The sequence below is a fragment of the Ooceraea biroi genome, chromosome 7 (genome assembly GCF_003672135.1).
Source record: "Ooceraea biroi isolate clonal line C1 chromosome 7, Obir_v5.4, whole genome shotgun sequence".
Classification (NCBI taxonomy): domain Eukaryota; kingdom Metazoa; phylum Arthropoda; class Insecta; order Hymenoptera; family Formicidae; genus Ooceraea; species Ooceraea biroi.
In genome coordinates, this window is record NC_039512.1 from 7,401,113 (window position 1) to 7,414,850 (window position 13,738).

Sequence of the window (13,738 nt, forward strand, 5' to 3'; positions counted from 1 at the left end):
TTCCGGAAACTATCATTCGCGATTACATCGCAGTTATGAGCCGTGTAAAGTATGAAGGTGAGGCAAAGTGGGAGCAGTGATAATTATGTGGAATAGTAATTAGCGTGCAGTAAAAACTGTTGCGCAGCTGTTATCGCGCTCGTTCTTATTTCTCATGACGACGTTGAGAATTTTCATCGATTATTTTTGTTCGCGTATTGCGTCGTATTTTTATTTTCTACGCAAAAAGCTGACAAACAAATTTTTTTAAAAACAGTGCATATTGACAGCATTTGTTAAAAATAAAAATACTTTTCATAATTCAATAGAGTTTAAATTTGCATCGCTACGTTTTAAAACAATTCTTCTTTTAAATGAATTCTTTATTTGATCATTAATCAATCACAACGACAATTTTTTCGCAATAATGTAGCATTGCAATAAGTTACGTCAAATTCTATGGTTTTCAAAAAATGATAAGAATAGGAAAATTCATCTACGTCATTATTAACAACCTTCAAATGTAATCGATGAAGATTAAGTCCACTCATTTCAGCATCATTATTCCAATTAGAAATTAACTACGAGCAATTAAGTGGATTAACGATAATTGACATTAGTGGTGCGGTTCGTCGTGTACATCGACTTATCGTCTTCCATAATTGCACAGAATTAATGGCAGAGGCAATATAATGACATCTCGTTTCCGAATATTCGTACTTGTCAATTTATACATTTCTCACTTTCTATAATAATTTCATAAAATCTTTGAAATTTTCAAATCTTGTGATTTATTAAGATATCTAAAAAAATCCAGAAGGACGAACATAAAAACTTTTTTGAATAATAACTTTATAAAACTTTATTTTTATGCATAATGTTCAACGTTTCTTAAAGATTTTACAATCTCTAAAATCACAGACGAATATCTATGTTCCATGCTTCTAACAGACTAGCTAAAATCATTAAATTTTATAATTATTGAAAAATTCTCAAACTTTTTTAATCATCGATTTATAACCGAGTATCTATTCTAAGTCAGTGACGATAAAATTCATGTTTGCCGATGTACGATAAGCAATATTCCCATTTTGCAGCTTCTACGAGTAGTAACCAGCGAAGTTAGACGATCGGATAAGAAATGCCGAATACTTATACACGGGCGGTTTCCATGTAGTGACAGCTGCGGTAGAACCGCGGGACGTAATAGCAATTTCACACGTGAGCCTAACGGCCAAAGGGATTTATGTACGGGTGGGTAGGCCTGGCTATACGCCCCGCGAGAAACGAACTCGTAACGTTATGATCTCATAAAACCAAGTATTTTTAGGAGCTGGCCGGCTCGCTCTTGTTCTCTTGCCCGGCTCGTTCTGCCCTTTTTTCCGCGACGCCCGGAATTCATTGTTACCCGCCCTATATATTTCTGGGACTCGAGTTGCGCGGTGGATTCATTTCCTACCTTCTCGTGTTGCGTGCCACTTTAGCTCTGTTCTCCTCGGACATAAATTAGATAAATTGCACGTTCTCAAAAACATTTATCTAAAAAGAGATAAAATGTTTGATTTTCATTATTATCCTTTATATTATTACTATTAATAATTTACAGAGACAAGTACCGCAGGCATAAAATAATAGTACGTACGCAAATGTACCAGAGGCGTTTTGGTCTCACTGTCGTAATTAGTTATAATAGTACAGCTCGATGTACAAAGGTAAAGCCTTGGCGAACCGCTTGAAAGGGCCAGACAGAACGCTGTTGAGTACAGCCAGAAATTATGTGCACATTAGTACAGAAAAGCCAACTTGTCAGGCTTTACGGATTACATTACGTCTGTTGTGCAGCGAATTATCTATAATTCAGATAAAATTTCCCGACGAGACACGCAGGATGAGTGCTCGCAGACGAAGATAACAAACAACGTACGACTATAATCCCGCATAAATCACGCGAATAATTTTAACAAGCGCCATCAATAACGGCGTACCTGGACGGCGATAGTACTCCATTGCCGAGACCCTATAAATGACTTGGGCTAACCGGCGAAGCCAACGCGTCGTGGATGCTGATGCCGACGAGGAAGAAACCGCAGCGAACGGACAAAAACGCAAGTACATCCGGCTCGTTTGCGCGCCTACTTCTCCGTGTAATTTTCGCACGTCCTCCGCGACAAATCATCCGCGCGCCTTCCGCAACGCGCGTCCTGAGGCCTTGCATCGTATTAAGACGATCCAACGCCAACCACGGTTCGACTAGCAATAGCGTGACTATTCGGTGTGGGAATCAAAGTCACGCTACCTGCACGAATTCGTTACATCACGCATTCGCGCGCGCGCGCTCTCTCATCTACGTGCAGGGCCGCTTTAACACGAGTAAGAAACGTTCGCCTTAAGAGAGCATAGTCCAGAAGTTTAGAATAAGAAGCCAGCCAGTTCTTCGTCTTGGATGATTTACAGGAGACTAAAAAACTGTGCCTGAAGAAATCGAGGAGTTTAGCTCGAAAAGGATCTCATCATCGAGTGCGTGATGATGATGTCCGAATTAAGGATGTCGCGATTAAGCCGACGCGATGTGGAATTGATAACGTGACACTGATGATATTATACACATGGTCTTGACAAACATGACAAATCAAGCAAGTTTCTTAAAAGTGCACAGAATTGCTTCGTCTTGATATCATTCTCAAAGTTGAAGCTGATGCAAGGCGTTACTAATCATCAATTTTACGCTACAGTTGTATCGTCGCGGCGGAATTGCGAAAAGTCAGCTAGTGATGCGCAGTTTCGATCACGATACGCAAATAAACGTTGCGAAATGACAGTGACAACGGTCAAAGCGGCCCTGGATGCGCGAGCTGGCGCACGTCAGCGTACACGACAGAAGGCGGCGCGATTATCTGACAAAACCGCCGACCGACCGACTGGCCACTGGATATTCTTGCGTATCTCCAGCAAAACCAGGCGAAACACAATACCCGGCAGTGTATCGTCGCGCGGCGAGAAACACGGCGTGTCATCTCGATGTATCTCCACGGCGTCGTCCCTCGGCGGAATAAACGCGGCGTTCCCGTTAAGGCGCCGGGGATTACATGTCGATCCATCCCTCGATAGTGTGTCCTCCGTAAGGACATCGCCATGCCGGAGAAGAACATCGTCGTCGTCAGGATCGTTTACGCGCCGAAGTATTCGAAGGTGGATAGAACTAATTCGTGAACTGACAATCGCTCGCGCCGCTTTATGTCGCTGCCTCCGATCTATCGTCGGAAATGTTTGCGGAATTGTCAATTATTTATGCACTTACTTGGAAGACAGTGATTGCGTGTGACGTAATTGAAACAAATGTGCAGCCGATAGACATGAAACTATTCTTTAGAGTGTTTTACTGAGTGCTTATTCTGAAAATAATGTAATAAACAAATTGATGTTCAGACATTTTTCTCATCATGATTTCTCTTAGAAAAGATTTTATTAATACGTATTGCAATTTATTTCCTTAAATTCTATGTGTGTGTTCAGAGCTATTACGGGGGAAACGAGAAAGGACGAAGTGAATACGTAGACGGGGAATAAAGAAATGAGATCTGTCTTCTACGGAGAAAATTTGATTGTCTGGCACGGCATTGTTTTGTACGGGAAAACTAAGTTTTGCGGCAGTCAGAGACAAATCTTGTGGAAAGATTCCCGAAGATAGGATCGAGTGGTGCGGAGCTATTCGCGAAAGGATTTTCTTCCCCAAAACGAATTTATACAATTTCATTCGCTTCGAGTGACATAGTTTCGTCACTAAAAGTAAACCCCGATTTACATTTCACCGATAGCGATGTGAAAAATAGTTGGACGTTTTGAGAAATTCCCTCGAAACTAAAAATACCAATACTGACATTTCAATTCTTTAATTCTATCATTACGCTTTTTTAAATGACGAATAAATTATTTGTATACATTCAGACATTATTTTAGATTCTAATTACTTTTCATCTATTTTTGCTGACAACATGTCATGAATTTTTTATTTGTCAAATTCAAATAAGCCATTTTCATTACAGGTGCAGACGTCAGCGATGGCGTCAACTCCTGCGAGGACGCCGGGCGTCGGCGCGGATTCGACAATGACGGGATCGGGAAAGGGCGGAGGTCGCGTGACGGAGGTGATGGAGCTCTGTTACGTCACCGAAAGGATCATCGCCCTCTGGTATAGAGAGGATGCGCAGGGTGTTCTTGAACACGCTACCACTCTCCTGCGCGGGAAACACGCCGATAATTACATGGTACGATTTCCAATATCTCTCTTGGGATTTTTCGTTACTCTTTCTTTCGGAATAAAGGAAAAGAGCATTCCGTATTTTATAAAGATAATACAAATAACTTTATGAATATGATACGTGTGTAATACATTTTTTTCTTAGATAATACAACTATAAAATATAATGTCTTAAAATTATATATACTTAAGACTTAAGATTAAGCGTGTGGAAAATATAATTGTTGAATCTCGATTAGTGAAACATTTTTCGTTAATCGATTTTTTACTTTATGGGATAAATTCATGTAGTTATATTATATTTTTTCATTGTTTAAGCTTTGCAATCTTTTTGATATTTTGGCTGTTTTGCCTATTCCAGATTTTTAACTTATCGTCGCCTGGTCGACCCGGCGAGCCGAATACGAGAGAGGCTGGATGGCCGCAGGGATTAGCGCCAAGTTTGGAGAGACTGTGCGCTCTCTGCAAAGAGCTCGACTCCTGGCTGAACGGCGCTTCTAATCGCGTCGTTGTTTTGCATGCTAGGTGAATTTACCATTTTTTAGTTTAATTTAACTTTTCATTTAATAATATTAAGCCATAGATTAAATTATTAACAAAATTATCGATTTAGATACGAGCAACTTAATTTTATCGTATATATTTATCGTAAAAAGGATATGAAAAATGAATTTCTGTCACACCGAAAAGAAAGTTCTCTTGAGATACACGTGCAAGATTATCTCTATATACGCATTTAGATTGTACAATGCGACCTAGTTTTTGTAGAACGTTTAACGTTGAAACGTTCAGCCACAAAAGCCATAATTTTGCCGTGGTGGTACATTCACTGTCCCTCTCCCCCTTCTGAAATCCTGCGTCCATAACTTTCCTTTAGTCATTTCCATTCATCGTGAATAATAACGTCATTAGGGCACGCGATATGAGCCCGCGGCGAAACTTTTTTCGTATCTTGCCTCTCGCAGAGGAGGTACGCAATCGATGGCGCACATTCGCAGTACCAAGTTAACGTTATCGTTCTCTTCAGGGGCAGTAAGGAGCGGCTGGGTGTGGCGGTGTCCGCTTACATGAACTACAGCAGCATCTGCGGGGGACGCGATCAAGCGCTGGACAGGTTCGCCATGAGGAGGTTCCTCGACGACAAGATTGGATTGCTGCAGGTTCCGTCGCATCGAAGGTAATCAGCGAGAAAGAGGAAGAGAAATCCGTTGCTACCTGTTAACGTTGAAGCGCACGCTCTATCACACTCGCGATATTCGTATTCACGACTAAGTCAAATAGTATCGTAAAATCATCCGCGGGTGTGGTTATCGCGCGCGCACGCTGCATATCGCGAAGTCTATAAGTTTATTTCCTAGCTCCTATCTCTCATATTGACGGGTGTTTGATATTTGGCGTCCGCATCATTTATTTTACTTTTCAGTCGCTGGAGCTTTTAACGACGAGTAACTGCGACTGCAATCTTATATTGTAAAACTAGTTTACCGTATTCGGTCTGTATTTGATGAGTCGGTATCGTAAAAATATAATTCCACTTCATCCATTTTATTATTTAATTTCAGAATTAGAACGTAAAGCTTAGAAAAAGTAATGTTTTATATAACGTGCTTTACATTTTCTTATGCTTATTATCATCACCATTCTTGCCGCCATGAAATGGTTTCTTTGACTCTCTTCGCACTTGATTTATTTTTCGTGAAAGCGCTTATCAATTTAAAATTAAATAAGGCGAGTGCAACGTGCTTAACTTAAAATTCTCATGTAGAAGAGATCGTTTTTGCGTATCAACGATGCGTGCGACGTTTATTGCGGAAGCCATTTAACTTCTTTAAATTTATATCGCAAGAAGGAGAAGCGTGTAACTGGTCCGCGTTTATTGCCATGGCGATCCTATTAAGAAGGACACCTCATGTCCTTGAATAACCATTCCTGTCATTTTATTTGTTATCCGTTCTACGCGCCATCGACCTGAAATGTCGAGTCCTCATTATCTAGTCATCATCATCTTCAATCATTCTTGCTCGTTTTCTGCCATCCTTCGTGTTTCTCCAACGCCATTAATCATCTTGATGCCTATCCGGTCATTGCTCCATAATGGATTCTGGATTTTCGTTCGAAATCCTTTAAAATTTTTTTAGAACAATCTAACATCACACGCTGAGATTTTTAAATATGCAACTATAATCGCTTCGTTCACACTGTGATCACAACATTCACTTGGAGAGATAATCGCGAGGCAAACTGGCAATTTAGATTAACAAAATAAAATGATGGGCCATACTGCGTACTTGATATTCTTGTTATTCAAGAGACGTTTCTGTTAGCCGGTTTTATCGCGAGTACTATGAACCATTGATCTAAAGATAGCGAGCTCCCATCATTATCTTCATTGGCGGTCTTATCGTTTACTTCATCGCCATGTCGTCGTATGCATGCATAATGATGGTAATAAAATGCGGTTGTGCTTGCATGCGGCTGTCTCCTTTAATCTCATCCACACTTGTATTCATCGTAATTTTTGTCCAATTCAGATACAATCCGAATAAGAAGAAAATTTTGTCATCTGTGCTACATTGAAAATTATTAATTTAATTCAGATTATTTATTTCGAACATGATTTGCGGAAATATTATCTTTTGGTTTTGTTATGCTACATAAAGTATGAATAATTATTCTCTGAATTAGTATTTCAGACAAAAATGTTTACTCAATTAAATACATTAAATTATTGAAATCTTATTCCCTGTGAATAACGCATTAATAATTATTCTTTTTCAATTATGCAAAAAAAATATTTATTTTTGAAAAAGAAACATTGTTTTAACTGATAATACTGAATTTCACATATTCACATATTTATTATAAACAATCAGATATCGTTTTTTAACCGATTATCAAAATAACAATTATTAAATACATAATCCCACAAAAAAGTAATTATACTAAATTGATTCTTAATTACGATCTTCTTGATTCTAATTATTGCTTTTCGATTTCCGTAGTTTTCACGCATGTCTCTCTTCTTTTTGCAATTCATGCTGGATCGTCCAACCGGTTCCTTTTAGCGAAACAAACGCGACCCATCCAGTAGTTTATCGCGCGTATTACGCGCCATCGACCTCAACGCTACCTACGGCCGCCGTATCATTACCGTCATCATCGTCCTTATCATCGTCCTCGTCATCCGCGTCGTCGTGCGCATTCATAATGACTGTAATGAGCCGCGACCGAGGTGTGCCGCGTGCGTGGTGACTTCCTCGGCGCTTCATCTTGCTCGTCCGATCGACCGCTCTTCGTGGTCCTTACGGACCTGCCTACCGGAGTTCTTTCATTAATTCCGCAAGCCGCGAGCATTAGCATGTCGTTAGCGTAGTTGCGCTCTCGCAAGCATATGAAACCATTACCGGACCTGTCTGCGTGAGTTCTCGTACAACATACGATGTCGAACGTTCGTTGCACGTACTAGCATCTGCGTGCTCGTCCGATATGCACATCGCTTCGTGTCACGGGCCAGCCAAGGCTTCCATTGGCCGAAGTATCAATCCCATTCATCATGTTCCTCGTGCACGCGTGCACTTCTGGCTCCGAGAAAATTTGTTTCTATTTTTTTTGCTATTCTACTACAAAAAAAGAATAAATAGATGATTTCATGTTTGAACAAATTTCATCAAGATTGTGTTCATCATTTGTGATATTTATCTTTGAATACAATCTTCTGAATTGAGAATTAAAAATAAAATTCAAGATTTAGAATTAAATAGAATGCTAACTCTTTGATATCAAGAGCTTAACGGTCTCTCGTGATTTATCACAGATACATCGAGTATTTCAGTGGACTGCTATCGGGTTCACTGAGAATCAGTCAGTCGCCATTGTACCTGACCCATCTAACAGTCCTCGGCGTGCCGCTCTTTGAGCCGACGGGCTGTCGAGCCTTCCTCAAGGTATATGAAGGACTTACGCCGGTATATACTTCGGATCTGTACTCGGTGACGAACGCGCGCGAATTCACGGTTAATCTCGGCGGACTTCGATTGAGGGGCGACATCTTGGTCAAATGCTACCACAGGGTATACTCCAAGCAGGCTCGAGAAGTTATGTTTTCCCTCCAGGTGAGAATGCGATATATTATATTATATGATAGACTTATGTTTTATAATAAATTTTGCGCAGTATCAAATAAATTTTTATTACAGTTCATGATTTTTTAACTGAAATATTTTGCATTAATTTTCATAGAATCATAAAATATTGGAATATATATGAATATGAATATGAAATATGAATAGTATCTCGAGTCAACATTTATGTATGTCGTTTGTGTTTGTCATATTTATCGTAAATGCATCGTTACGCATGATGATGCGTGTAGCAAGTAAGTGATACAGCTAGAAATCAACGACATAAATGACAGTTGATGCAAAGTGCTTCGTAAATAGTAGCAAGGACGGCGATGTCTATGCATTTGTAAAAAGGCGGCGAACGTTTGCGCAATAATTTATGCCCAACAGGCAAATAACATCCTTTGCAATCTGAACGTGATATCAAGATCGGTTAATAGTTGGATATACTTTATGCTTTAACGCAAAAGGAATTTAATATAAGCAATCGGAAAAATACAGAGACTACAATTAAGATATGTGACATTAATCGACGTTACCTTGTTACAATAATTAAACTTATGCATATTAAAGGTTGCATTTCTTTATTTCGCTTGACTGATTAATTATAATGTCTATGCACGTGTGTTTATGTAACATTGCATATTTCCATATTCTGCATATCATGATGTATTCATCATATTTTACATCAATAATTTATACATGTTATGTCAGAAGTCACGTTGCTTGAAAAAAGTTTTCGATCGATATTTTTGTTGATATTAAATTAAACCTTTGTCGAAAACGAGTCAATCGCGAATTTTGCAGAGAACCTATCAACGAGAAATCACTCTCACTTTGTATATAGTACATGATTTTGATGGCAAAGTTTAAAAGATTAGAAATGAATGTTCGTTTAGAAACTAATAATTAATTCACGCACATTACCGTACCGGTCATTATTATGTCCACAGTTCCACACGTGCGTAATTACGGAGAACGTCGTGTCCTTCCCGCGATCGGTGCTTGACGTCGCCTGCGACGACCCTCGATGTCCATCTGACAGCGTGGTGACACTTTACTTCGCTACCGATGCGAAACGTCAGAACGGCCCAATACCGGCACCGACGCCCGCCGTGCCGCACGCATCGGCACATCACGATCCTATTCTGCACTGGGATAGCTACACGAATCTCGAGATCAGCGACGATGGTGAGTGCGATTTTTCCTCTTTATCTTATCACGTTTTAAATATAAGATAGAAAGGCTTATCTCTTCTCTCCACTTCTTAAAATTAAATCATTATAAATAATCTCAAAAAATTAATTAAAGTAATTAAGCACTTAGAAAATCAATTTAAATTATTGATGTTTTGAACACAATGATGGATTATTTTATAAAGGAATAAAATCAATTCCAAAATGGTAATATTGCAAATAAAAGATCGCAGGAGATATAAAATTTCATGTATTAATATGTCAGTTTTTTATATCATATTTGCAATACGATAACAACGTATATAAATGTTTGACAATATAATAAAATTAATATATGATATCAAAATATAAATGTTACAAATATTATGAATATGCTTTATAACTTCACTGAAATATAAAACGATGTAGAGTCGACGTTATATTTATGTTAATGTTATTTATTACGTTAATTAAGCCAATTATCATGTTTTACTTCCCAATTACTCAAAATATATCATATAGATGCGCGCATTAACGACGTGATATTATGATCACGTTGTTAGAAATCAATTTGCGTGAGGTATCACTTGCTTACAACATGATTCTTACAAATGAATGCTAGTCTCTGCTTTACATTGTAAATTTGAGGCTACGAGCTTGGTCTATTAATTTATTGATCTCGTGAAAGCCGCGGTCCATGGTCCACGCCGCAAGAAGCTCATCGTTGTCAACTAATTCGTACTAATTTTCGACGTAATGGCACCCAATTAACCCCGATCTGACTGTGTTAGAGCTAGTCAGAAATACAACTTGGCTGGCGTTCACGGCGAGGGAGGGAGGGACAGAGAGCGAGCTAGACGAAAGAACGATAGTTAGTAGATAGATAGTGCATTTAGAACGGCTGACTAAGACCGCCGGAAATACGTTCTGCCAAGTGGAAGGAAAATGGCGGTTTATCGCGACGGAGGAGATTTCTATGGCTGGAAATAGATCAAAGGTCGGCCCAATGGATGGGCAAGGTCCAGCGCGTTGGTTGTTTCCGAGTATAGTGTTTCTACTCCGTTGATGCCTATTTGCATTTTCACTTTTCTCTGATACGGCTTCTTAATGAAATAAATGATGAATGAAGTGGAATCACGATGAATGTCCATATAATAAAGTACATTTTCTGTCGCCTAAATTCATAAAAAATGACACATAAATGTAATAATGAAAAAATTGGAGAAAAATGAAAAGAATTGTTTTTCCTTAGATGCATCTATTCAGGCATTTTTAAAAATTAGATTAATAGTGCCAACTAATGCACTATTAAACCTAATTAAAGTCCGTCATTGAAAGGATGAGTTGCACTGGTCACACGGTTTTACTCACTTAACCAAAGACATCAAGATCCAGTATAGCATAGCATAGCGATTTGTTCTGCTTGGTATAGTGCTTTAATTGAGACGATCGCGTCATCGCTATGTTTCCCCTAAAAGTAAGCGTCGACGATGCCGGACGACCAACGCTCTCAGAGTCAATTCATTTCGTTAGCGATCGGTCGGTCCAATAAAGCTGTGACCCAAATTGCGCGCGATGCTAAATCGACGCCGTTTGTTACAAGACGAAGAATGACGGTAGATGAGACCGGAAAGAAAGACGGCGGGTGCTCGTCAGCGGCGTGATTCTGCGGCCGAAGGGAGACGGACAAATTAAGGGGATGGGTTGAACCGATTGGATGCCGGTAGTTCAACCGCAATACCAGCGACGATCCGTTTGCCAAATACTCACCCTCGTTTGCCGACTAAAGGGTGTGTCCAAACTGGAATCAATTCTATTTCTCGATAACTGCGAAAAAGATCGTGGTACATTCTGCCGTTGGATCGGAATGCGATTGCTTATCGAGATCCTTTCATATAACTCTACATTGAGATTTCATGTCGATCTCATAAGTATTTTCTCCAGAAGTTGATCGTTTGGATATTTATTGACAGTGGAAATTGATTAGATCCACAGGCAGAATTTATATTTTAATTAAATGTTGTCGGATTTTCAAATGAAAACTGTACTTCCGCGTCAATGGACAATCACGTGGGCTACAAAAGAAGCACGATTTTTCACGCGAACGATCTCTAAAATCGTCCCAAGAGCCGATTTCCCAAGACGGCCCTCTTAATTGTCCCCGTGTCGGGTTCAGACGTTCTAAATTACGTTTTAAATCACTCCAATATCACTCTGTCAAGCATGGTAGCGATTTGTCGCCGGCGGGTGCGCCCGCATCAATTGGTGCTCGAGCCTTCGATTTGCGCTGCTACTTTGTCTAACGATTTAATGCGAGACCACGCTCGTGATTTCCCTCGCGGCCGGGTGAAAGCAAAGAGTTAACGTAAGGGATGCATTTCCACGTCGCGGGACAACGTTTACCGGCACGAAGAGCTTATTGCTGGCGGCGAATTGGCGAGTGTAACGAACCTTCATCGTGACGAGATGATCGTCGGAAGCGTCGCGATGCCCACACGCTCTGCACCCACGCGACAGAAAATAAGTTTCCTAGAGTGCTCGCGTGAACGATCCGCTTTAACGACCTGCCGAGTTATACGTGTATGAGTTGCTGAACGAAAAAGTTTCCGAACTCTCCTTCTTTGATCGGTGATGCGCGAGGCGAGACGGAAGTGTAATGAATCTTCCTTCTTAATGTTTCCGGGTGAATTTGTACCAGCCAAGAGATCTATATGTACGATCTCTTGGAATAGGCTTTAAAGCATAGAAAAAAATCAGAAGTGGTCCGTTGAATTAAAAATTAAATTGAAAAGAAAACTCAATACGTCGAAGGAAGCTTATATTCATTTAAAGGTTAATTTTTAAGTTTTCAAACAAGAAAAAGCATCTCAAATTGCATAAATGTATAAAATAAGTATTGCATATTAAATAGATGAATAACAGCTAATTAAATAAGTTGCACTCTCTCTCTCTTTCTCTCACAGTTTGCTGCACGCAAATAACAATCGTATGTTATTACGAGAATCAAAATGTAACAAAAGTCTGCACCGTGAAAAGGGATGGAAAGCTGCACAATATAGGTGATTTTCATGGTGGTGGGGAGCGTACGGGTTTATTCTTGGCGTCGCGACGCCATGGATGGGGATACAGCTTAACAGTTTTCGCGCGCTTCTACGTGACCGCAGTAGTCTCAGTTCGATTCTTGATCTTCGCGTGATCGATGTTTCGGAGCTCTTACAAAATTCAATACTTTTATCATTTATAATCAATAAATACGAGATTTCTCGTTTGTGCAGTGATTACGCGCAATTGTATTAGCTTTTCTTTGACTGTAGCATTGTGATTGACAAAGTGGCGAAAGTGGCGGGCGTTTCGAGTAAGTTAATATTATTTTATACTTATTAATATTTTCTTATTAGTTTAGTAATTTAGATTGTCGGTTGCAAATTTGATTTGAGTAATTTCGAAATTATTCTGACAGAAGTCGAGAGGTGACTCAACATATTTCTACAATTTAAACGTTTTATTATAATTTATTATTATGTTATTTTCTATAATTTTATAAGATACAAATTGCTTATTTTATTAATTCACAAGTATTTATAAAAATAAAGTGTGGCATTTACTATAGATACATCTCTTGATCTTCCTCTATTGCTTCATGGCCTAGTACTGTAGCATTTCGTGATAAACATCCATTTAACGTTTCATGATTCTTGCGATTGGAGATTGACCTTAATTTTACAGTCTACCGTTAAGGCGACTCTTTGCGTAGAAACTTTTGATCCAAAATTGGCGAACCGGCCTGACCGGGCTACTCTCGCTCTGAGAATCGCCTTCGAACCATTCCGCGAGAAAGTTGGTTCCTGGAAAGTGTAGATCAAGATTGATCTTTGAGAAAACACCCCATAGTTGGTAACTGCGCGTGATTTCTGTTCACCGCATAATTTCTCCGTTAAAGTTTCTATTAAAAAAGAAAAAAGGAAGAAAGAGCTCTCTCAATAGCGCTGATGTCTCATTACTGCCTCTTTACTTTTCTCTCAATGTACACTGAGGTGCATAAATGACTTCCTTTTTCGGTGTAGATAGGTGTAGATAAGCGCAGCATACATTCGACCACGCAGATGGCGCGCTTATCTACACCATTTACACCGAAAAAGGAAGTCATTTATGCACCTCAGTGTACTCTTTAGTTGCTTTAGTTCGGAGAATAGCTCATTAAAATT

The 13,738-nt window shown here is 39.4% G+C and overlaps 1 protein-coding gene across 13 annotated transcripts in view; it reads left to right on the forward strand.

The window, feature by feature from the left end:
- The window catches only part of LOC105279293 (tensin), a 161,423-nt gene that overhangs the window by 121,711 nt on the left and 25,974 nt on the right, over nt 1-13,738 (forward strand). For 12 of the 13 annotated variants that reach the window (XM_026971411.1, XM_026971412.1, XM_026971413.1 and 9 more), the window contains 5 exons: nt 4,023-4,244; nt 4,599-4,762; nt 5,265-5,414; nt 8,052-8,349; nt 9,312-9,549. In XM_026971411.1, coding sequence (XP_026827212.1) covers nt 4,023-4,244; nt 4,599-4,762; nt 5,265-5,414; nt 8,052-8,349; nt 9,312-9,549 — 1,072 coding nt within the window. Of the gene's footprint in view, nt 1-2,931; nt 3,169-4,022; nt 4,245-4,598; nt 4,763-5,264; nt 5,415-8,051; nt 8,350-9,311; nt 9,550-13,738 lie in introns of those variants that run through there. The other variant, XM_026971421.1, reaches the window with a different exon arrangement.